Source organism: Vombatus ursinus, unplaced genomic scaffold, assembly GCF_900497805.2.
Source record: "Vombatus ursinus unplaced genomic scaffold, bare-nosed wombat genome assembly UNPS02014821.1, whole genome shotgun sequence".
Taxonomy (NCBI): Eukaryota; Metazoa; Chordata; class Mammalia; order Diprotodontia; family Vombatidae; genus Vombatus; species Vombatus ursinus.
In genome coordinates, this window is record NW_020954599.1 from 32352251 (window position 1) to 32377407 (window position 25157).

The window sequence follows — 25157 nt, forward strand, 5'->3', positions numbered from 1 at the left end:
ACGTTCAGTTCCCTTAATATTTTTGGGACCCAGTCTGCTCCTGGTGCTGCTGCTTCTGGCATGGGATACCCCTCGCCAGCCATCACCCCAGTGTCTGCAGATCTGTTTTTTTGTCTTCCTAAGCTGCTCTGTGCTGGAAAAACAACTCATTGAGACTTCTGCCTGGCTTTTCCACTCAGAATTCAGCTTGGTGGGTTTTCTTAAGTTGTTGTGGAAGGGTGTGTTGAGAGAGCCTGGCAAGAATGCTGGTGTCACTCTGCCATCTTGGCTCCTACTTCCCACCCCACCCTTAATTATTGCTTTAAAAGCTCTTCAGAAAATAGCTCCATCATCATATCTGTCTAGTCATGTGTACTATTTGACTTTAAAAAAACCAAAACAACCCTGAACCTGCTTCATTATTTAAATATTTTCTTAAGGCCCCCAGTCCCATCTTTCACCCTCTCTGCTTCCTTCTCGGGCTTATTTAAGCTGTCCAATATGCACAGAACAGCCTTTATTGCTCCTGCCACACCACCTCTCTTTTCCTTTAAAATTATAACTCATTAATAACCTCTTCCAAAAACATTTTGCCAAGTGAACCTTTGCTGTTGTCCAAATAATCTATTTTCAACACCTACTAAAATGTTTGGGACAATGGAATTGTTGGAATAAGATATGTATACATAGCTTACTTGTGTGTAAATTTGTAAAATAGGCAGTACTTCAATGGCACCTTCAAATTGGCAAAGTGTTTTACGTATGTTATCTCATTTGATCCTCAAACCTGTGAAGTAGGTGCTATTATTATCCCCATTTTGAAGATGAGGAAACTGAGGGGGAAAGAAGTTGAAAGTGATGTACCCAGGGTCATATAGCTAGAAAGTGTCCAAAAGGATTCAAATCCAGATCTTCCTGACTCCCAAGTAAAGCACCCTACCCACTGTGCATATATTTGTGTGTAAATATGTGTATATGTACATATATCATATATAATACCGTACTGTACAAAGACACACTCAGAGTCATTAGACTGCTTTGAAGGGTTATCACTCATTTGAATGTACATTATCTGCTCTGATTTTTAAAAATTAGATATTACTTTGTAGTCATCTCAAATTAAAATTCAACTTTAGGTACTTCTTAGATCCACTAACGTTCACGTTCAAATTGGTTCACATATTCGAGTATTTGATTCAAAATATTGATTCAAATGTTTTAAAGAAGTTTATTTTTAAGAATTCTTACAGAAATCACTAACTTGCAGCATTCCGTTTCTCTCTCTCTCTCTCACCCTCTCCTCTCTCCTCTTTCCTCTCCCTATTTTTGATATGCAAAATATGAAATTCCTCATGTAAGAATTCTCTCCCTCCCCCCTCTCTAGGAAGAAATTGCCAACCATACTAAATATTCTGAGATGTGTATCTGTTGTCAAAAACTGTCAATTTAGGGGACAAATAATTAGCATCACCTAGAATATCTTCTTTCAAATAAAAAAAAATCCACTTAGACATATAACCAAATGTTATTTAATATCTTAAAAAGTAACACAATCCAAAATGGATATTTCACACGACACTACATAGAGAACATGAACACAATATTACCATGTGGAGGGACTTTCAAATATAGACTTACAAAAATCCCTGTCCTTTTTTTTCCTTTTAAGTTATTATACTAAGCATGACAAGTAATCATCATTTACAATATGGTACACAGACACAATAAAAACCATGTTACAAATGTGCTGTTATAAATCAGTAACATTAGGGAAGACATTTCATGAGCTGTAATTATTTCATATGAAATACTATACAATATAAACAGAACATCCATCTTGGATGACCTTTACAGCAACCAGAGACCAAGTAAATTTTTAAAAATTTTTTTCAGTGCAAACACATTTATTCAAGGCAGTCTTGGCTGCAAAACTCCCTTCTAACATACAGTAAATCCCACTTGCGTTTCTTAACTCATTTAACCTAATGCAACAGTCACATTCAGTCACTCAGGGAAAGATACCTGCAGAATTATGATCCCTTAAAGTTAGTATTTAAACTGAAGTCTCATCTCTAAAATAATAGCTATGCCAACTACTCTAAGGACCTTCTTTATAGCTGTCATACTTACATGGAGGTGACCTTAGGGTGGCTCTATCCCCTAACCCAGCATGTGTGCACAATACTGCACATTAGTCTGCCCTTCCAATGTGGAAACATGTGGCGGTGTATCAGCATCTAGGTGGACATGGAAGGGGGGACAGGACACAGGGGTAATAGGAATGGGAGGATTTGTCTAGTGTGCACTTCAATGATTCTTTCACCTAACTGCAAAGGATGGATGTAAATCAGGTGAGATCTTCACAAGATCCCAGATTTGGTACCTCTTTTTGGTGGGAGCAGTAAAAGGAACAGGGGCACTGAGGTCAGCCCTTGGAATGGGGAGGCAGGGAGTGGGCGGAATTAGTCTGGAATTCCATGGTTTCCTCACCTCCTCCAGTCACCACTTCGGAAACATCCCCTGCCTTCAGCTGGTATGGTGGTAGATGTTCATATCTGAAGCCAAAATATTAAAGCCCTGTAATGGGTGTGTATGTGTGTGTATGTGTATCTATAGCTATTAGAAGAAAATTTAATTTTCAAATCTAAGTCATATTTCTAATCCACATCAGCCTTCTAGAATTCCAGTAGAATCCCAAATGACCCATGGCAATCTGATTATTTGGAAAAGCTATGGCACCTGTCTATCAGGATGGTGCTGCAAAGACAACTTCAACTAACTTGGCCTAGGAGATTCCAGTCCCTCATTCAACTATAAAAGTAGAACTTAACCATGGATTTTTAAAAATAGTCTAAAGTTGAAGGAGTATCTCCTAAATAAAAATCTCCCAGAAAAATAAGAATACTGAATGCATTCTTAACACTGTAAAGCTTTCTTAAGGAAGAAGAATGGGGAAAGCCAATCATCAGGTCCCAGCCAGTTGAAAGTATTTATTTGTTCACTTGGCAAAGGCATTTGATATTCATCTCTATTCAGCCCAACACCTTATTGAACGAAAACCAGATGATGTCTCTCAAAACCATATATGTGTTTTCAATATATTTAGGTTCCCCTAAACCTAACGTGCAGAGGAGAGCCACTTACAGACAGAAGAAGAATAAGTATAGACTGTCTTCTGTAAGCAGACAAGATGGTACTGGAGGTGGTCAACAAAGGGAACGCTGTGCTCTGGGTGCTCCCAAGTATGACAGCACATTGGACAGCTCTGTCAACTGGCCAATTGGAATTTGAGGAGCATGGAGCTGTTAAGGCTGTTTTTATCTCTCTTCTTTTAGAGGATGAGGATAACAACACCAGCTCCCTTCAGGAATCCAAATCCTCCAAAAGAATAGGCAGAAATGGATTGTACGGATTTTCCTTTGTGCCCAACAGCCCTGTAAAAAGTACTTGATAAAGTTTTTAATTAAAATGTGTATTGAGCACCTTCTACTGCCGAGAGCAGCCTTGTTCCTGAAGAATGTCATTGTGGCATAGAAGATGCAGAAGTTTAATATAAAAATCATAGATGAGGGAGTATGTCTAGAACTACCATTAGTTCAAGTGGGATATTTGGGGAGGGGTGTCAATTAATTTGTGTGTAGTTTTGCCTCATATTCTATAAGCTGAGGGGATGACATCAAATTCATTAAAAAACCCTGAAATCTCTAAGTAAAAATGGATGATGTAAAATATTATTTATTTTCTCTTTATTGACACTTAACAATAATAAATTGACATCTATTATTCACTTTATAGGGAGGGGAAAATCATTCCATTTAGTGCTTTCTCACAATGGCCTATCAATCCAATAGAAAAGAGATAATCAATAATCAATAGCTGCCCCTGAGGGTGATCTCAAGTCTCACTACCTGATCATTCTTTTCCCAAATAGGTGTTATAATAAAGAGCACCCACTATTTTTTGTTTGTTTAGCATTAGTGAATCTGAATGCTTTGGAAGCACTTTGAGATCCAAGGGGAACTGTGTGCAAAGTTCTTATCAATCATTTTTAGTAGGCTCCAAATGCTGCCTTTGTGAGACACATCAGGAAAAGTGTTGTTATTATGAGCAATATTTCTATAATTTAAGTTAAAAACTTTATTTTCAAGTACACTTTGTGGTAAGAAGTGGTTTTACCCCCCCCCCCACCAGGTAGATTTTTTTCTTTTTACATTTGCTACGTAGTCCCTCCCTTGGTAATGTCTGTGTGTGGGGAAGAAAAAATTCTTTTAAATGCTGGTTATGAAAAAGAGGGATTTGAGAATGGCTAATATACTGCTTAGCTTTTGATTTCTACACTTCAGGACAAAAACTCAAATCTCAAAATTTCAAAGCACAGTAAGAGGGATGATGATTTGTTCTCCCTCCTCCTCCAGCTACCTCTGTTTTGGCTCTTTTGCTCATGTCTTGATAGGATGGCACCCCCTTCTTAATCTACTCATTAAGGTACCCTGAGATGTGCACAATATAGAAAATGGCATACTATGCATGGTCTAGACAGAAAGTGAACAACTGAGGAAAAAAGAGTCCAGTGGGGGAAAGGGAGGGAGAGAGAATGAGACAGAGTGACAATGGAATGTACAACATAGCTCTCTCAAGTAAAGTGAAAATTTGACTTGATATGTTAGCATGCAAGTGAAGGCAGATTGGGGCCCAAAGTGCTTCAAAGTTGGCAGTTCAAATATCTGGTGTGTTTTCTTTGCCTTAGAAAACCTAAAACTCTAATTGGTGCAAATAGCCTGCTAAATCACACTTACCAACTATCTACCAGAAAAAAAATTTAGCAGGGATGGGGAAAAGAGACAAAAATTTTAAATGTTCTCTTGATATGAACAACAACTAAAAACACCCCAGTGAGCTTTCTTGAGGAGAAATACAAAGACTGAATCTGAAAAGCCAAACACAGTAAAAAAAAGGAATCATGAAAATGGGAGGGAAATGGTGACTTTAAACACAAGTGTCAACACACAGAGAATATATTGTGACCTGATGCTTGAGAAAGTTTTAACCTTGCTTTTTATAATACCCTTGAACACACTGCTGCCATTTCATTGAATTCATGGAGGTAGTTATATGTGAAAATAAAAATTACCATAAAGTAATATGTTGTATTATAATAATACATATTAAATGTGCAAAATACTGACAGATGTGTTGACCTTTTAAAAGTTGAACACACAGAGAGATTCAACCTAACTCAGTTCTGTAAACCTTTTAGTCGATATACAAAAAGAGAAGACCAGATAAGAAACCATAACAGAAAGCTCTAATCTCATGGAAGGAGTATGATGGTATCAGAAACTCTTGGAGAGAGGCCCAAGGGTTCGGTCACCAAGAACCTCAAGACAGAACAGCCTTAAGATACCATTGTAAATACATTTTTCCAAGAGTAAAAATTAAATACAGATGAGAATGTTTCTATTTGAAACTCCTGTTTACATTCCATTTTTTAAAAAGTCTATAATTTCAATACTAATGACTGCTGGTCTATGAGAGTTTTTTGAAGTCATATACACCATTTATCTGGCAAATAGTGTATAGGTTTCATTAGACTGTTAACTTCTTGTCTAATGCTTGACAAATTTTTGTTTTAATAAGTTTCTCTTAAATGATATTTTTCCTTTTCTGTTCATATACTATCTGATTTTTATAGTGGCTATTTTCAGATGACCAACTCGAGGTTAACATAGCATTCCAATGTTTCTATTCCTTATGAATCACAATAGCATGATATAAACTTCAAAGTATGTGTTTTTTTTTTAAGAAATGAATTTATGTGGAAAATTTAGTAACCGTATGGTATACAACTCCCCAAAGAAATGGACTCTGGAGTCTATTAGATACGTCATCATTCCTTCTGCACATATTTAAACATTGAGGCAAATGATGCATTTCTGAGCAGACATGGCATGCCATAGAGGAAATAAGGCATGAGGGTGAAGGCCCACTGGTTTAGGAGTCTACTCAGAAATGCAAGGGACTGTCTATTTGCAACATAAAAAGAAATTCTCAATCCCCAAAATAAGGAATTTGACCCATGTGCCTCTTAAATATCTGCAAAGGAATTAGAAAGTCCCTAAGTGTTTCAAGTTCTAAAGCAATTTGGAGGGGTTGGGGGGGGGAGGGAATCTACAAATTGCAAACAACCATAAAATAAAAGACTGTACAGATTTCTGTGATACCTGGTGGTTCAAATTATGATATTAAGACAGAAGTGTTTTACAAAATGTTATACCTGCTAACAAAATCTGAGATGAAACTGCAATTTTCATTTACAGTTAAATGTGTAATTCATTCATAATACCTGGCTGACCAAAAACAAAACAAAATGAACCCATCACAAAGAGAATCTTCATACTGTTATATATCACTGCCTTGCATCTCACATTGTATTTTTTTACAAATCATTTTATCATCTACATATTTCATTTGCTGTTCCAGTAAAAATCTAGGAACTTTCAAATACCATCCTATTTTGAGACTGAAAATGTGCTATCTTTGTAATAATACCTAAGCCGTGGAAAGGCATCTTTAATGCCTTGAACTGGAAACCAAAACAAAACATTAACAAACCATTTGTGGGAACAATATGGGCTAATGATATCTCTAAGCTTACCTAAGAGTAACTCCTGAAAGTTGGTACAATGTATCTGTAAACATTACTCTGGCGTAGTTCATATATGCATAATTATTCTGGAAAATTTTAGGGGAGTACAAATTATGTATATGCCACACCTGTAGAATGAGGGCCTCCTGCTCTTAATTACATGGGCACAATTCTATTTCCACTCAAATCGTATTTTTATATGTCCACAAATATCTTTCCAGGAATCAAAGGCCTGAATTTCAACTCTCCCTCAATTTGCTCTTCCATATAACCACTAAAGATTATTTTCCACAGCCTAATTTAGGCATTCTATTTAAAACTACATAAAATAGAATTATGTCCTTCCATTAGAAAGAAATAAACTCCTCAGGCCTTTTTCATTTGTATCACAAAGAAATTGCTTTTCATTTAAACAAATTAGTTATTTCCTCTATTATATTAAACTAGGAACATCATAAGTATCACAAGAATAAAATGACCTCCCTAAGATACATGATTTAATAGTTAGAAAAAAAAAATCCACATTACCTCTTCCATCACTTAGTGCTCTTGCTAAGCTAAGCTGGTAATTCCCCCTTCCTTTGTCCACTTCAAATTCAAAGGCCTATCTTCCTGTTTGTAGTTATGAAAAGTAAGGAATCAGATAAGCATCTGATATTCACCAAAACAAAACAAAACACACCCATTAATCCGAACACAATCCCTTCTGACTCACTTCCAAGGGCTCCTGCAAAAAGTGTGTCATGAGAACTCACAGTGAAAATGATGGGTGTCTAAATTCACAGACAGAGAAGGGCTGAGGTCCTTTCTAGTAGGGTTGGGCGTTGTGTTTCCTCAAGGTGACCTGTGCCTTTTATTTTATGCTTTCTGTGGTGGCATAACTTGGGGGAAATAAGTATGAAGGATCAGTTCTGTGGCACCGTTCAACCATGGACTAGGAGCATTATCACACATCTGTGGCATTTGTAAATGGAATTAGCAACCGCGTGACACCAAAAAATGCAGCTAACACCTACAGTGGCTAGACTCTGACCTATGTGCTCAGTTATGATCAATTAAGCAAAAGTATACACATTACCCCTACTGGGCTAGTCTGTTGCTACAAAGCCATAAACGTGAAAAACAATACTTGGAAATTAAGATTTTTTTTTGTTTTTGTTTCTGTTTTTTTTGTTTTTTGTTTTTTTGTCCTAGCCTACTTAGCAGCACAGTTTAAGTAAACACCAAAACTGTGGTGGAGATGCTTGTCTTCCCAAAGATGTAAACATCAGTCCCAATGTCGTAAACTTCACCATACAGGATGAGACAGAAGATTGGAGGAGGCAGAATGACTATCACACACTAGTAACAGAAGCTTGCAAGCAATTGGGTTTCGGCAACTTCTCGGCTTCATTTGCTGAGGGGTCTGCACTTGTGCGGAAGCTGAATGTTGGAGCGGCGCCCATGTGCGCGGGGCTCAGGGTTGGGTTTTGACGACGGTTACTTTCAACAATGCTGGAAGTGTTGGAAGCCAGGCTCTCACGGGTACTGGAGGAATATAAAAAAAAAAAAGTTTTCACATAAATAATTACGTATCGAGTGCCAGAGGAAGAGAGAATGATGTATTTAATGGACTTCCTCTGTTGGTTCGTAATGTCAGATCAATAAACTACCCCAACTTGATTACTCACATATGCTTCTTCAAAATGGATTCCAGAAGTTTTCACGAGTCAACATGTTATAATACTAGAACGTTAAATGGGCTAAAAGATTTCATATGGCTGAACACACAGTTGGATTTTTTTTAACTCAAGGAAACAACTTCAAGATGTCACGTGCTAGACAGACATCAGATGGATTTTTTTAAATACACATCAATATACATACGTAATGCCTTCATTTCAGGCTGGTATGTAAAGAGGTAAATACCACCAAATTGGTATCCTCAATGGACTCCAGAGAGTACATTTTCAGTCTGATCTTTGGGTCAAATTTTAGCCCTTATAAGTTCAAAACTTAAAAAAAAAAATCCATGATATGAATGATGTACCTATTCCTACCATGGACACAGATCAGAAACCTAAGCTGTGGCCCAGGACTCACCACCCTGCATGGCAGCCCATCTTCTGATGGGCTCTCCCTCCCCCAAAGATCTGGACTCTGCCTTGGAAGGCCGCCATGCAGTCCCCATTGCTTGGTATGTACTCAAACCATTCCACTTGGTAGGACCTGACTAAATAGCATAGCCCCCAAACTCATGCCAAGGCTCTAGGGGAGAACGTTACTTGAAATTAGTTCAAATATTGTTAAGGCAAATAAATAACATTTGGTTTTTTCCATTCAGTTGTGGGACATGTATTTATTTTTTCCTTCCTTTTTCCTTGGAGGATTCTATGTGCTAAAAATTCTTTAACAGCTTTGTTCAATTTTTTGGTTAATTTCTCAAGTTTAAACGGCTTGAAACTATTTCTATAACCCTAAGAGGGCTAAGACAATTAGTGAAAACTTGGTGGGAGATTACCAAAAAAAGAAAACCCACTTGGTTTAGTGTTGAGGGCAGCATTGCTTAGTGGGTTTCCATGTTTGAAGCCATGAAAATCTGTAAGTTTTTCAGCATGGTGAGAGAGGGTCTCCACCCCATCATACAGATGGATTTACTATTTGCTAAAGTGAAAAGCAAGGAAAAAACGAACATATTCTTTGGACCCATTGTGTGTGGTACATGTTGAAAAAGCTTTTACGCTCTACCCTCATCCCTGACATGAGAGAACACATAAAACTTATCCAATAAAACTGAGACTGGTTAAAATGTCACTTCCATCTGTGAGCTGCTCAAACCCCGTGCTGACAATGTTCCCTGCCTCCCCGTGGCTCCTGACCACACAAAAGTTTTATGTAATCTTGGCCCACATCTATCTAAGGATCCTCAGCTATCTGGAACTCCCTAGGTAAGATTCCTTCTCACACTGTTTCCTTACAATCCAATGTTCCCGGAATCTTTCTTGAGGAACAAAGGGGTAAATCAGATTGAAGAAGCTTGCTCACAGTCCACGTGGAAAACAAACACCACTTGGCCAAAATGCACGAGGTCCCTCCAAAAGTTAAAGAGGAAGGCCAAACTCTTTACTTTTTGCTGCTAATAACCTGAAGCCAGGGCTTAAAATCATATAGTTAGCATAAATATCTGGACTGATGGAATAGCCTTACACCAAAGATTCTTAGCCTTTCTCATATCATGTATGGATTCCTTCTGAGAATAACATTTTTGAATAATTAAACAGGAAATACTAAATTTCAGTTGCAAGTTACTGAAAATAATTTTTTCTGCCATCTCAGTTTAGGAACCCCCTAAAATTTATCAATGAACCCCTCTGAGGTCCTGTGAACCCCAGGTTAAGGACTTAGTGTTTCCCTCCTTCCCCGAAGAAATATGAACAGATTCCACTTTCTCTAATGGAGAGAGTAGTAGCATATTCAAAGCCTATGGATTACTTTGTGTCTACTTTGCCCTCACTCGAAACCCTTTCAGCCACATCAGTTACCACATGGAAGGATAAGGATAGGGGTATACTGGTATATTTAACAACCAGTTCTCCAAAAATAAAAAAATATACACACGACACACTTCAAAGTTTCATCTGTCGTATCAACATTTTCTCCATCACTTTAAGTTTAGGCACTCAGCAAAACAATACATCAAGCCTTAATCTGTAGTATTTGCCAATTTTTGAAGTGTAAATGTTGACACTGAAATTTTAACAATCAGCTCTCACAAATGGGTTGGCTTCAGTACAATCCTGGTAAGGATCAGAGAAAGAAGCCCTTCCCTAAAGAATTTACGAAATAGTGACATCAACTGAAATGCTGTTTTGCTGTTTTTCTGTTTTTGTTACACAGTGTATATAGCACAGGGTTTCTTTGCACAGAGCATTCAGAAAATGCTGAATAAATGCTAAATTTAAGATACCTAGATACGTTTCCTCTGTCCTTTGTTTGCTATTCTTTCTTCTTGCTCCCTACCCATTGCTACTTTTGAGCTGCTGAAATCGGAAAATTTTACCATTTCAGAGATAGATGTGGCCTTAAAGGAAATCATGTAGTCCAACTAACTCCCTAATGCACAAATAAAGAAACTGAGACCTAGAGAAGGAAGTGACATGTTCAAAGTCTAATAATTAGGGACAAAGCCAGGACTAGCCATAAGTTTCAACTCAAAATCTGGTGTGCTAGTAACTACAGAATGCTCTTGCACTATTGAAAAAAAACAGATTTATTAATTAAGCTTTCTATAGGGCAAGTGAAACTCTCAAATATTCTTAACCATTTTTGTATCAAGGACCCTTCTAACAGTCTGATAAAACCTGTGTGAATCCCTTCTCAGAATGTTTTTAAATGCATAAAATAAAATTACTTATTAAAGGCAGCTAGGTTGCACAGTGGAGAGAGCATGGTATCTGTAGTCAAGAAGACCTGAGTTCAAATCCAGCCTCAGATAAGATTACCTGTATGACCCTAGGTATGTCACTTAACCTCTGCCTGTCTCTGTTTTCTCATCTGTAAAAAAGAGATAATACTAGTGTCTACCTCCTACAGCGGTTACGCTACAGTAAGGCACTATAAAAATACTAGCTATTATTATTTGTCATCATTATTATTACTAAGGAAACCAACTATAATCAAATACAGCTATCAAACTATTATTTTCAAAAACAAAATCAAGTTTATGGACTCCAAGTTAGAAGCCATACTCTAGAGGGAAGATGATACAGAAGTGGAAACTTTACTATATGCTTTTATTGAGGCTGATAAATTTTATGAAGCCTAAATGATAATTCTAAACAGGTAGAATGGTATCAAATATATTCATTTAATTGCCTTCTGTATGCCTGACTCAGTCAAAGACTAGCCATAAAAGATCTCCTTCCATACTTCCTCCAAAGTAGCATTGGAACCCATTTCTTTTTTTTTTAACTTTTTAGGCAATTTGGGGTTAAGTGACTTGCCCAGGGATCATACAGCTAGTACGTGTTAAGTGTTTGGTCTGAGGCTGGATTTGAACTCAGGTCCTCCTGACTTCAGGGCCGGTGCTCTATCCACTGTGCCACCTAGCTGCCCTGGAACCCATTTCTTAGACTCCCCCAGGGTTGGCAGTTAGTCAAAGGGCAGGCAGCTAGCAGGATGGGTGGGGGAGGAGGGGAAGAAACAAGATGCTGGAGTGGAAAACAGCCTTAATATCAGAAGACCTGGGTTTAAGTCTCAATCCTAACTCTTCCTCCTTGCATAACATTAAGCAAATAATTTAACCTTGTGTTTAACTTCAATTTCCTCATCTGTAAACAAGAGTAGATTAAAAAAAAAAAAAGTCACCCTATGTCAGAGAGTGTGTTTTGAGGAACAAAATGAGGTAATGTGTACATAAACATCTGCTATTGCTATTAGGGGGAAATGGGGGGAGGGAAAACTGTTTTGTGTGGCCATGAGTTCCTGTCCCTGCAAATCCCTGATGTTTTTACCACATCCACAGCAAGGTCCACTGTGGTAACAGGAAAAAAAAAAAAGAGAAAGAAGAAAAATCCTATTCTTTCATTAAAGGAACTCTTGCTGTTCACCACCAATGTCTTGTCTCTGCTTCTAACTGTTTCAGGAACCAAGCAAGAAGACTAGAAACTAAGAGAAAATGATATTTCAGTACTATGAATCCCACACAGGAAGGAACGAAACAAGCCTTTATTAAGTGCCTATGTGCCAAGTTCTGTGCTAAACACTTTAGAAATGTCATTTAAACCTTGCAACAACCCTGCAAGGAAGGTGCTATTATAATCCCCATTTTACAGTTGAGAAAACTAAGGCAAACAGAGGTTAAACGACTTGTCCAGGGTCACACAGCTAGCAAGTGTGCGAGGCAGGATTTGAATGTGGGTCTTACTTATTCCAGGTCCAGTGCTCTGCATTAGCAGCAGAGCGAGGGGGAGGAAAAACTTAGGCTTCCAATCCTTGGCCCTCTCCTCAGGACCCTATCCAGTCTCAGCCCCCTCTTCTCTAGAGTCTCCAGCCCCTCTTCACACTCCTCTGCATAGATTCCCATTCTCCCAGAACAGGAAGGACACTTGAGTAACTTGAAATCTTTCATTGCTGGTACTACAACAGTGGAGTTTTGTGTGTGTGGTCTGTCCTTTGTCCTCAAAGAGGACCGTGACATCAGGGAGATGACGACATGACTTGCAACTGAATTGGATTTGAGTGATGGACAACAGTGGAGATGTGGGAATGCAATTCCACATCAGAACTCCGAGTACTTTCCCCATAGAAACATTAATTCCCAAGGTGACTGGGTATTATTTATAGATTTGTATTCAAGGTATGTTGTAGGTTAAATAAGGTAGATTTGGGGGATTTGGCATGGGAAACTAACTACCATGTAGTATAGCATCATTTTTCTGGGAAAAAGCATTCTAAATAGCAATCAGTGAATCAACAACGCTCTCTTTTATATAGGGCTTTAAGATTTGCAAAGTGCTTAACCTATGCGATTGTCTCGTTTGGTCCTTGCAAGAACTCTGTGGGAGAGGTGCTTTTGTTATTCCCAATTTACTGATGAATAAACTGAGGCAGGGTCTGAACTTGGGTCTTCCTGATTCCCAGTTCATCCTTCTATCCACTATGCCTCAGTGGTCTAGAATTTATTAAACCCCTCCAACATGCCACACGTACTTTGCTAAACGGTGGAAGCAAAAAGATAAAACCAAAACATCGTCCGCTCTCGAGGTACTTATTTCTATTCTATCAGGAGAAACAACACGCAAACAGAAAACAGACCGAGTCATTTCAGAAGGGGAAGGTGGCATGTGAGCTGCACTTTTGAGGAGGAAAGTGCTAAAAGGCAGGTGTGAGGAAAGGGTGCATTGCAGGCAGGGATGGGAGGGCATGCAAAAGAGCAGAGAAAGGACAGAAGGAGAAGTTCTTGTGTAACACAAACTAAGTTTGGGGGGAACTACGTACACGGTTCATTTAATATTAAAAGACTTCGGGAATAGTAACCAAGAGTAATATCCGACAAACAGAAAATATACCCAAAGTGATGGAGATGCATAACAAATTTCCATTTTTCTAACTTGTGCCTTAGTTTCATATAAAGGGTCCTCAATGCAAACAAAAACAGAAACAAAAACAGATAATTCAATCACTTTCATTGGGTTGTCTTTTTCCCCTATAATCTCAATTATTTTCTTTTTTAGTGTTGAATAAATAAGTATAAGTAATATATGTTTATATAATATATTATATATAATAATAAATAATAATAAATATAAGTAAATTAAAAGTACCTACCCTCCTTAAAAATAAGTCTACTTGGGATATAATAATAAATGAAAGTCTCCTCATAGGCCAAAATGATCATACTTAAACATTACATTTAAAAAACATTAAAACTACCATCATTTGCCACCTTTGAAGTCCTCACATTCTCTTTTGTGATATTTAAAGAAATTCTCTTCCACTGAAGTATTAAGCCAGGGCCCCATCATGGGATGGATGTGACCCTGGATTCTCAAAGAGTATGATAATGGAAGTCAGATTCTATTTACTATTTCTATTTACCCCTGTCTCTGATAAAGGAGCTGTCCTCTTTCTTCCCAAGGCCAACTCTTCTACTGACATCCATCCTTTGTCCAATTCCCTTTTATCTCCCTCCAGACTGCCCTTTCCAAATCCAGTCTCAGATACTCACCACCTATATGACCTTGGGCAAATCATGTCACCTGTTTGCCTCAGTTTCCTCAACTGTAAAATGGGAATCACATCACTTACCTCCCAGAGTTGTCATGAGGATCAAATAAAATAATATATAATTATTGTTTATAAATATTATTTATGGCACTTTATATAATATTCTATATAAATACTAATTATTATTTAATTATGTTTCCATTCTACCTGTTAAAGATTCCTCTTGATTAGATATATTTCTATACTTACTAATAGACATATATGTTGTTTCTCTCAACAGAAAATAAACTCAAGGGTAGGAACTGTTTTGTTTTGGTGTTAGTATTTCTAAGGGCTAGTGCACAGTGTCTGGCACATAGTAGGTGCTTAGTGAATGTCTGCTGACTCAGAACTCTCACCTCGAAAGGCTCTAAGCACCAGCCAAATGACAGACTGTGTGTAAGAGGAGCATCAGCTTATCACTGCAGGGTGATAAATGTTTTTGGCCACAGCAACTCATGAAGGTGGAAGATGTGGGGGAGACAAACTGTGTTCTGTGCCAGTGAAAGGAAGCCCCACCACGCCACCCCTGGCCACCACGACCATACCAAGGACATCGCCAATTCTTGAAGTGTAGACATCAGGAACAAGTACTGCTTAGAAGTAAAGAATCTCTGAATTTGGAACAAGAATGGACCTTGCTTTTGGCTCAGACTTCGCTATGTTCTACGAAACCCGAAAATCAGAGTTATGAGATAGCCAAAATATAATATGGCAATTCCACTCTAGCTCAACACTGGCGCGCTGCCACCCACTGTACTGGGCTCTGCATCACTTCTGAAGATAAATGCATAGCAAGAGAAACTATGACAACAATGGCCCTCTGTTCCCAAGGATTTGGAGTGCATCCACATCCTAATTTGCTTTTCCTGGGTCCTGAGAAAAGTATCACAACCACTTCTGAGGTGTCTGTTTTTCTATTCTTACCGCATCAGGGGATAGTCATTCTTGGAGTAAGGCAACCATTTGGCTTGAGAAAAAGGCAAGTACATGGTAGATACTGCTATGGATTTAGACCATTAATGGAAAAGTTGTGAATGCTATATAAGAGATAGCCAATTCTATCACCACCAAATTGTTTCATCAAAATAGACAGAGGCTTTAAGGGCATCCATTATGATCCATTATAATGAACCATCAGATTTCCTGCAAGTGAAAAATCAGGACTTTGCAAATGAGCCAAAAACTAATTTTTGAGAAAATAGGTTTTTGTACATGTGAACCCTCAAAGGATTACACTGTCATAACCTCCTTGAGGACCTATTTAATTTTGTCTCACAGAACATTAACAAGGGCATATCATATTATAGAGTTTCTTTTTCCTTTAAAGTAGCAAACTACTCAGGAGGTTACTGGGGGTTTTCCTTTAATGAAGTCGCTTTTTCCTTTTCGGGCAAGGGGTGAGGTGGTAGGGAAGATGATGATACCTTTTATAAATCATCTTTTTCAGATGCCTCATTTTTTAATCAAAAGTAATTGTTCTATTTGATATTACAGTTCATACCCAATTAGCAAAATAATGAATTCCATATAAAGTGGTTGCATTTATTTGAATTTGCACTATTTGAAGTTACAGTTATGTAAGATATGGGTAATTGGTTCCAGCTTAGTGAAAATATGCGGTACAAATTTGAATAGTGTGACCTCTTCATGGGATTCATTATTAACACTAATTAGGATGTAACTGCATTAAAGATCTCCAGGTTATCAAAAAAAAAAGACTATTATTTGGAGTAAGCAAAGAGGTTAATGGACTTGCCCATCCTTGCCACGTGGGGAAGGATGAGGTCTGACCCTTCATTTTTCACAAGGCTTGACTCTGGACTTCTCTATCATGACCCCAGTCAGAAACTGGGTAATCAATGTGACTTCATATCAAGGATGGTCTTTCTGGGACCTAGAATAGGGGCTATTATTTGCCACCTGGCTACACTCCTGGCCTTCTGGAGAACGATGGATCATGCCCCCCCCCCAGGAACTTCTCAGATCACATCAGCCCTGGAACTCACACCTCCTTCAGTCCCATCTGCCCCTGGGGCTTCTCCCTGTTTCTGATGGAAATAGACACCTGACCTTTCAGAATCTCCATTTAAGGAGAGGACCCAGGTCAGCTTTCTCTTTACATCCTATCTGGCTGCATTCCTGGACTTCATCATGCCCCTGCACTGGGTACCTTCTTATCCTGCCTTCTCTCCTTTTCTGCTTCATTTTGTTGTCTTCTTCCATTAGATTATAAAGCTCCTTGAGGGCAGGCACTGTCTTTTGCCTTTCTTTGTATTCCCAGAACTTAGCACAGTGCCTGATACCTACAGGGGAATGTATATACGTATGTGTGTGTGTGTGTGTGTGTAGGTTATGTGCCAGGCACAGTGCCAAGTGCTTTACAAATATTATTTTATTTGATCCTCAGAACAACCTTGCAAGGTTAAATGCTTTCATTATTTCCATTTTACAGCTGAGGAAACTGAGGCAGAGGAAAATGGCTTGACCTTGAAGAATCTGAGGCCATATTTGAACTCAGATTTTTGTGACTCCAGGCCCAGCACTCTATCCACTGTTTACTGACTGACCAAGATATTCTGACTTCAAATTCAGGATTCTTTCCCATGCAACATATTTATTTTGTAGGTTGCCATGTCTAATTCATCGCCCTGTGGTTTAGGCAATGAGTGAAGAAAAGGGTAGCAAGCCTTCAAGATCTACTGGGATCAGAATGCTAAGTTTCAAAAAGATATTCCATTTAGGGTCGGAATAATAGGTTGTGCATATAATTTATATTTTCTTCATTCTACATTGGTGTTTTTTCAATGAAAACAGACTAAGGTATTGAGGAATCCAGCATCTTTCCTGCTGGGTAGAACCACTTGATGCATTAATACTGTTTGCGATATCCAAAATGATTACTCTGAGCAAGAAATCATGAAAAGAAACAATGACCAAACAGAAACATGAGCCGTAAGAACACTTCTCCAATAAAAGTTCCTATTTCTATATTACATGTCAAATAAACCTTAATCATTCCGAAGGTCTCTAGGTCAGAAGAACCTGGTCCATATGGTTTTGCTCACAATGCTGACAAACATTCACACTTCACTGAACTAGATATGCCTGCAATATGTTAAATATCTTAGCTATGCCTGCGTTTCATACAGTATTCCCAGAAACATCTCTGGCAGCTTTTGTGATTTATGTCTTTGGGGATTGTAGTTATGAGAAATGACATGGCATAATGTATAGCGAGCTCACCTTGAAGCCAGAAGGACCTGGGTTCCAACTAACCTCTGACACATATGGGCTGTGTGACCCTGGATAAAGTCATAAAACTCCTCCGTGTTCTAAGCAACTTTCTGAAACTATAAATGGCAGATGGCATGCCAACCTGCTTTGGTAGAGGGATAATACTCACCTGTGAGTTCTCTATACAGCAATGAAATCCCTGATCAAGTCCGAGGACCTGTATTTAAGCTGCAGTTATCAGCTACTTTTCTTGCCTCAGCTTTAGGGCATCTAAGTTATTGTCTTAAGGTATCTGTAATTTCTAGTAGAATGTAAGCTCTTGAGGGCAGGGGCTGTTTTAGGTTTATCTTTGCACCTAGCATGGTACCTGGCACGTAGTAGGTGTTCTAAGATATGGCTATCACTTATTAGTATCAGATGTTATCCTTCACTAACATTCTCTTCCAATGAATCATCAGGGTGTAGAGGTGAATCTGGTCTCACAAAAATTCAGCTTTCTGAATTCAAATCTGGCCTCAGACATTTACTAGCTGTGTGACCCTGGGCAAGTCACTTAACCCTGTTTGTTTCAGTTTCTCCATCTGTAAAATGACCTGGAGAAGGAAATTGCAAACCACTACTCCAGTATTTCTGCCAACAAAACCCTAACTGGGGTCACAAAGACTCAGACACGACTGAAAAATGACTAAACAACAAGAAAGAATAAACAGGCAACACTGGCTACGCTCTACAGCGGTATAAGGGGATAAGACTTGAAGCTAAGACAAGAGACAGTATTAAACAGAACAGCTCTCTTTAATAATGTGGGACGATCACATCCATTGGGCTAAGATAGCATCCTCATTTCCTACAGGAATATGCACTGCCCTGGTCTTCTTAGGTGACCGCAGAAGACAATATATGCCTCTGCAGGTATTATAATGCTACTCGACTAAAGGATCAATGAATCCTAGATCAGAACTAGTCCAACCCTACCATTTCACAGGTGAGGAAACTGAGGCTAAAGGGGGCCAAGGGACCTCCCAAAGGTCACAATGTTCATGTCACAGGAAGGTTCTCTGACTCCAGAGCAATGCCCTTTCTACTACATCAAACTGCAAATGAAAACAATTGGGGGAGTACATCATTGTATTATTCCAAAAGCTAACACAACAGAGCAAGATTCGAAAATCCTAAATTATTAAAATGGGGGAGTTCAGGAAGGTTGCACTCACTCTTCAACAGCATTATTAAAAAGAGATTTAAGAAATGATTTTTATAAAGCAAATCCAAGAAAATACTCATGGAGGCAGCAAGGGGACATGGCAGATTCGCTGTTGTTCTCTGGAGTCAGCAGGACCCAAGTTCAAACCCTGCCTCAGGCACTAAAGACCTGTATTAGCAAGTCACTTACTCTCTTGGCTTCAGTTTCCATCTGTGGAATGGGAACAATAATAGTACCTACCTTCATTGTGAGGGTCAAATTAGCTAGCATGTGTAAAGTACTTTGCAAAGTTTAAAATGCTATATAAATGCCTACTATTTATGTAGGTGTGTATAAAAGAACATATTCTTTGATTTCTATTATATCAAAATATTAACTTTTAAGCACAGCTGTGGTTTTTTTTTTTAAGAAAGAAAAACCCATTCCCTCCCTCTCTCCCCTCAATCCAAAACCAAAATGTATATTCCATACTAATAACAACATGAGTAATACTGGTGGAAACAATGGCTCCAATGTTCTTACTTCAGGATAAAAGGTCCCTAACCATGTATGGCATGTGGAAACGTGAGATGAATTGCATGTGTAAAAGACCCTCAATTGCTCCCCAGTGCCATTGTCTTTTAGACCACACCCTGCTAGCTTTCTCTTCACAGGAGCCAGGGATGCTAGGAAAATGCCTTGTGAGTAACACTGAAAGTGGTTTTGTGGAAAAGAGATAGAGAAAAAAATCCTGTAGATGAAGATACCACTGCAGTAGAAAGGCTTCAGGTGAATGGCCAGACACTTCTTCCAGGGACTATTTTGAAGCTTGAGTAAGGATTAAATGTTTAATTTCTCTGGGATCCACCACTACCAGAATTCAAAAGAACAGATTAGGAAGGGAAAACAGAGAAAGAAGCAGGAGAGAAGCAGGCAAAAACATCAGCATTACATTAGGAAAAGAAATTTAACCAAAAAAAGTTTCCTAGCAAATGATACTGATTTTTAAAAAGCCTAAAACTGGACAAAGTAAATCTGTGATTCCCAAACCCAGTTTTGTGACATTCCAGAGTTGCCAAAGCATTTAAACGGATGGAATGAGAGTCTCAAAACAAATTAGAATTATTGCTCAGTTCTATTCTAAAAATCAACCATGCCATATAGGGCCCTACCCAGGTAATGGTCAAAATGTTAAGTTATCAAGAAATGGGGAGTTGGCTTCAACCTCCAAGAGAGCTGGAAATCAGCTCAAGAAATGGCTGATCTCTCAACAGTATTTCTGCATCTAAGATTCACCAATCCGGATTAGAAAGTGGAATGAAAATAAGAGCCCCAGGTCACCTGGGCCCTTTGAGCACAAAAAGAGGCTGAGGAGGAAGTAAGCTAAGGAGCTCTTCTCTGGCTTTGCTGTCTCATCACTAAACCCTTACACTGCTTTGGACATGGTCTTTCAGCATCTTCTTCTTCTTGACTGGACAGAGATTGGGTTTAGTATTATATAGTTTGGCATAGAAAGGTTACTGAGACCTGGATTTAAATCCTGGCTCCAAAGTCTGCTAGCTACACAGCCTCGGGTAAAGTAACTCAATCTCTCAGCCTCAATTTCTTCATCTGAGAAATGGGTATAATAGAACCACACTTGCTATGCCAGCTGTCTCACTGTGTTTTGGTAAGGAAAAGCACTTTGTAAACCTTAAAACCCTACAGAAATTGGAAGAGGAGTTATTATGCTGTAAAATGCTTTCAGCTTTCCTGTAAAGTAGGGGGCTATTATCTAGAGAAATGGAGTGTCCCAAAAGTCTTAGTGTAGTTTTAAGCTTTCTTAAACTGAGACTTTTCTTTTCTCTCTCTTTTTTTTAGGCAATTGGGGTTAAGTGACTTGCCCAGGGTCACACAGCTAGTAAGTGTCAAGTGTTTGATCTGAGGCAGGATTTGAACTCAGGTCCTCCTGACTTCCGGGTCAGTGCTCTAACCACTGCACCCCCTTGCTGCCCCTAAGCTAAGACTTTTGGAACACCATGAATAATACTTTGGGATTATCAATTCTTACTGCTGCTATAGGTACAGAGAATATTAATATTATTAATAACAGTCAGCGGCAATGCAATAAAGAAGACAGAGAACCAGCCTCCAATTCAAGGAGAGCTGGGTTCAAGTCTCAACTCTGACACATACTGGCTGTATGATTAGGCAAGCAACTTAACTCTCTATACCATAGGAAACTCTCCCAAGACTTCTTTATCTCAGGCAGTTAAATGCTAGGGAACATTTTATTTAAGAAAGACCAAAACTGGCAACCCCTCATTTCGTCAACCTTCTTTTTTATTTGCAAAATGGCTACAGATCTGCATTGATAGGAGATATTTCTTCACTGGGGTACCTTATCTCAATTAAATCACTGGACAAATTGGTTGGGACAAATATGAACAATTATCATCTGTATAGTTCTTTTAAGGTTTGCAAAGTGCTTTACAAAAAATTCCCATGTCTTCCCCCTTATGCACTGTGTCAAGCCCCATCTTAAAAAAAAAAAAAGATTTTTTTTTTAATAAAGAAGGAAAATCTGATATTTCCCCTACTCTTAAAATCACTTAACAGAGACTCAGGAGAGGAAGGGAAGTCCCTCTTCCCACAGTGTTTCCTGACAAAACTACAGAAGGGTGAATAACAGAAAAGGCTTGTGGGTGCTGGGAGAAGACAGCATGACAGAGAGGCAGTGTGGTAGAAGCAGCTAATTTTGTCTTCTAAAAAGAGAAGCCCATCTAATTGGTTTGTATGTTGTATTGGGTTGGGGGGTTTGTGAGCTGGGTGAGAATTAGCCCTCACTTTCTGAACACTGGTGATGCTTCATCAGAGGAAGAAAACCCCTGATGTCAATAACTCTCAGTTAAAACACTCTAGATTAGTTCATCGTAGACAAGCATTGGTCTGAGGGAAGGAGCCAACCCACCAGTCCAGATTGGTGATCTCTACAGCTGCAGAAACATTGTTTTTTTCAATTCCTGAAAAAGAAGTCAGAAACAGGTTGTTAACAAAACAGTTCCACAGCTCTGAATCCTCATTCAAAGAACTGAGCCTGGAAAAGCATCTGAGTATTGATTGATATTAGACATTACCGTTCTTGAGGGTAGTTGGGTATCTTTTACCTCTCTTTGCATCTCCGGTGCTTAACACAGTGCCCTGGCACACAGCAGGTGCTTAATAAATGCTTACTGATTGACTGACAGTGGCTAAATTACTGAAAGATAAGTCTGTATGTAGAAAAATAAACACACACACTCCAACACATATATTTCTTACCGTGGTGAATTAAATCCACTGTCCACGGTGATACTGCTACTATCCATGCTGTCCAGCCGGGCAGAATGTGTTGCCCTCTGGCTGCTGCTATTATCATTTTCCTTTGGGGCAAGGAGAGTGAGGTTCTTTTCAAATTTTCTCTGTAGGTCTCTTTCTTTTTCCCGCTCTAGCAGCCACTGCATGGTCCCCACATCGTCCCTATTCTTCTCCTCCTCCGCGTTCTTGTGTGCCCCTTCCTCAGAATCGTCATCATCAGAGACATTGTAATAGTCAAAGGAAGCTTCCTGGTTCCCACCGGCTTCCTGCTGTCGTTGGGAAAGGGGCGCGGCTTGGCCGACGGAGGCTGCCAGGGACTGTTCCAGGATCTCGCAGCGGCCTGGCAAAGCATCAGGAGATGACTGTGGGTGAGCTTTCAGGAGGGACACGGTTGGCTTGTGATAACTGTTCATGGACAGGGCACTATGGAGCGGTTTGAAGAGCGTGTCTTTGCTGAATATCTTATCTAGGCTGATCGACTCTGTGCCATGGTGGGGGAACAGTCGTCCATTGGCAACGGGGTCTGTGGCTGGGCCAGAAATTGCTGCCAAGCCTCCCCCTGGCCCTTTGGGCGACTCCTCTTTATGTACCATGGGTTCTCTGGTGGGGTGCTGGGGCTGCCTCTCAGAAGAGGACAGCTTTTTCATCCCATCAGTCAAGGTCAGAGCGTCAGGATCATCTTTGCTCTTTCCCAAAGGTGATGGAGCAGTGAGAACCGTCTCGCTGGAGGTGTTACATTGAAAATAGTCATCCATGGAAGCTTTGGTTGGACAGGCATTGAGTTCATTATAGGATGGCAAACTCTCTGGAGGTTTGCTTTGCTCTGAAAGGCTACAAGAATTGGGGGGGTCAATGCTGCCACTGACAACTTCAGGTATGCACACCTCTTTATAGTTTGTGGATGCAATGTGAGCCCTTTGGTGACTGACAGTCTGTGTCGGCCTTAAAGTACTATCGTCAGTATAAGATTGGCTAAGTGTTGGATCGTCTTGGCTACAAGCTTCAGCTATGTCTTCAGTTGTCCCTAAGGAAGCAGCACCGAGAGGGCCTTTGGAATTATCCATTGACCTGGATCTCTCCTTGGCTTTATTGGACCTTTCATTCCTGGACCTTCGATCCTGGGTATGGCTGTGACTTCGATGGACCTTCGAGTGAGAACTTCCCCGGGAAGGCTCAGGAAAAGGCATCTCGGTCCTCCTCTTGGCCAGTTCACCAGACACATCCCATTCCGGGGTCATGGGAAAATGAGGCTCAATCATGTTAGGGTGGCTGTGCGTGATGAAATGATCCCCTTTGTGTTCAACAATGAAGCAGCCTTCCCGCGGCGACCGAGTGAGGGGATCATTCAGGTCATAGTCTCTGTCTGCCGTGATATCAAGATGAGAGCCCTCTGAAGGGTCCCCTCCTTTGGACCCTCGCGTCTTGCTGTGGGAACGAGCTTTCCCGTGGGTCTTCCGATGGTTCCTGCTCTTCCTACTCCTTCCGCTGTGGTGGGCGGATGACCCCGTTTTGCTCCTCTGAGCTTTTTCTTCATCAAGTTTCTTCATTAGTGCAGTATGCCTCATGACGTTTTCTACGGTCAGATCTGGGTTAATGCGTCTGATAATCTCCATTTCCACCTCTCTGGGGATTGTAGTGGGCGTCTCCTCATCTCTCAGAGGCCATTCCTCTGGGGGAAACTGTGCGGAAAAATTAGTTAGTTGTTTTGTCTTGTCTTTCTTAAAACTTAGCCTAAACAACTTCAGCCCAAATTTTTTGGACTGTTTTTCACTGTCTTTAGGTTTTGAAAGCGTTTCTGTCTTATAAGAAAAATTTACAATACTTTTACTTTTTTCAGTGGGTGGCAATTGGCATAGTGAAGGGGGGCAGTCCTTGGCGGCTTTCCTCTGCAGCGTAGATGCATGCATGCTGTGCATGTCTTCTCTACAACAATGACAAGAGTCGCAGTGGTTTTTGGGTAACGTTCTGTCCCTGACACAGCCCGAGGTGGAGGGTGTGATGGTTCCTGGCTGTGGAGAGGTACACTGAGTCCTGTCAGGTATCCTCTCATCCAAATGATACCATTTACTATTAGTTCTTATGAGGGAAGGAGTAATAAAATAAGTCTGTGGGGTCACAATAAAATAGCCATCTGGAGTGGGATAGATTTTCCTCTCGCGAACCAGCATGCTCAGCGTGTGCCGGAGGATTTCTTGGCTTGGAGTTGGAACACCTGAAACCAAAGCAATGCACAGATGAGAACTGACCGGCCACCACTGGCCCTTTCTCAATAGCCTCCTACTAATGGCCATCCCTTCCTTTCTCCTCACAAATGTGTTTTGCAAACAGAGGAAATCTGTTAAAGAGAAACCTCTACATATCAACTGAATAGAACAGGTTGAAAAATTAATCCAAAAGTGACTATCAAGCATGCTAATGAATATTTTTAAAGTGTTATAGGTATCCATAACAACATTGCTCATTACAAAATGCCAAATAAGAAATGTGTTACATTATGATTATGATGCCAATGTTTACCCATCAGGAGGCAATTGGGGCATTTTTCCAGTGGGAGAAAACTTAGCATATTGTATATTGTATAGACAATATACAAGAAGTGAAAATGTGGTTCTAGATTTTAAAGGTATACACACACACACACACACACAAACACACACACACAATCATACAGAATGTTAGATCTAGAAAGGACCTTGGGATCTTCTTGTCTCATACCCCCTCCTCTCATCACTCATCAGCTTTGGATTCACTTCTCCCAATTCTTGGTTCCATGTTCTTTCTAGCTATACCACATTGCCTTTACCATCATCACTATCTTTAAGAATTATGGTAAGGAACCCTACCCCCATACTTACCACTGAGGCATTGGTGGCTAGAACCTCCCAGAGCAGTAGTGTCAAACTTGAATAGAAATGGGGGCCACGAAATAGTATATAAGGATTCCTGCTGGCCAAATACTGACTTGAAAAACCACATATTAGCATTATTTATGTTCTACCATATTTTTATTTATTTTGATAGATATTTCCC

At 39.6% G+C, this 25157-nt stretch overlaps 1 protein-coding gene across 5 annotated transcripts in view; it reads right to left on the minus strand.

The window, feature by feature from the left end:
• Positions 1–1554: 1554 nt before the first annotated feature.
• Positions 1555–25157, minus strand: part of STOX2 (storkhead box 2) — a 316380-nt gene continuing 292777 nt past the window's right edge. For all 5 annotated transcript variants that reach the window (XM_027837495.1, XM_027837497.1, XM_027837498.1 and 2 more), the window contains 2 exons: positions 22092–24339; positions 1555–8152 (listed from right to left, as the gene is read on the minus strand). In XM_027837495.1, coding sequence (XP_027693296.1) covers positions 7960–8152; positions 22092–24339 — 2441 coding nt within the window. In that variant the 3' untranslated portion in view covers positions 1555–7959. The remainder of the gene's footprint in view (positions 8153–22091; positions 24340–25157) is intronic.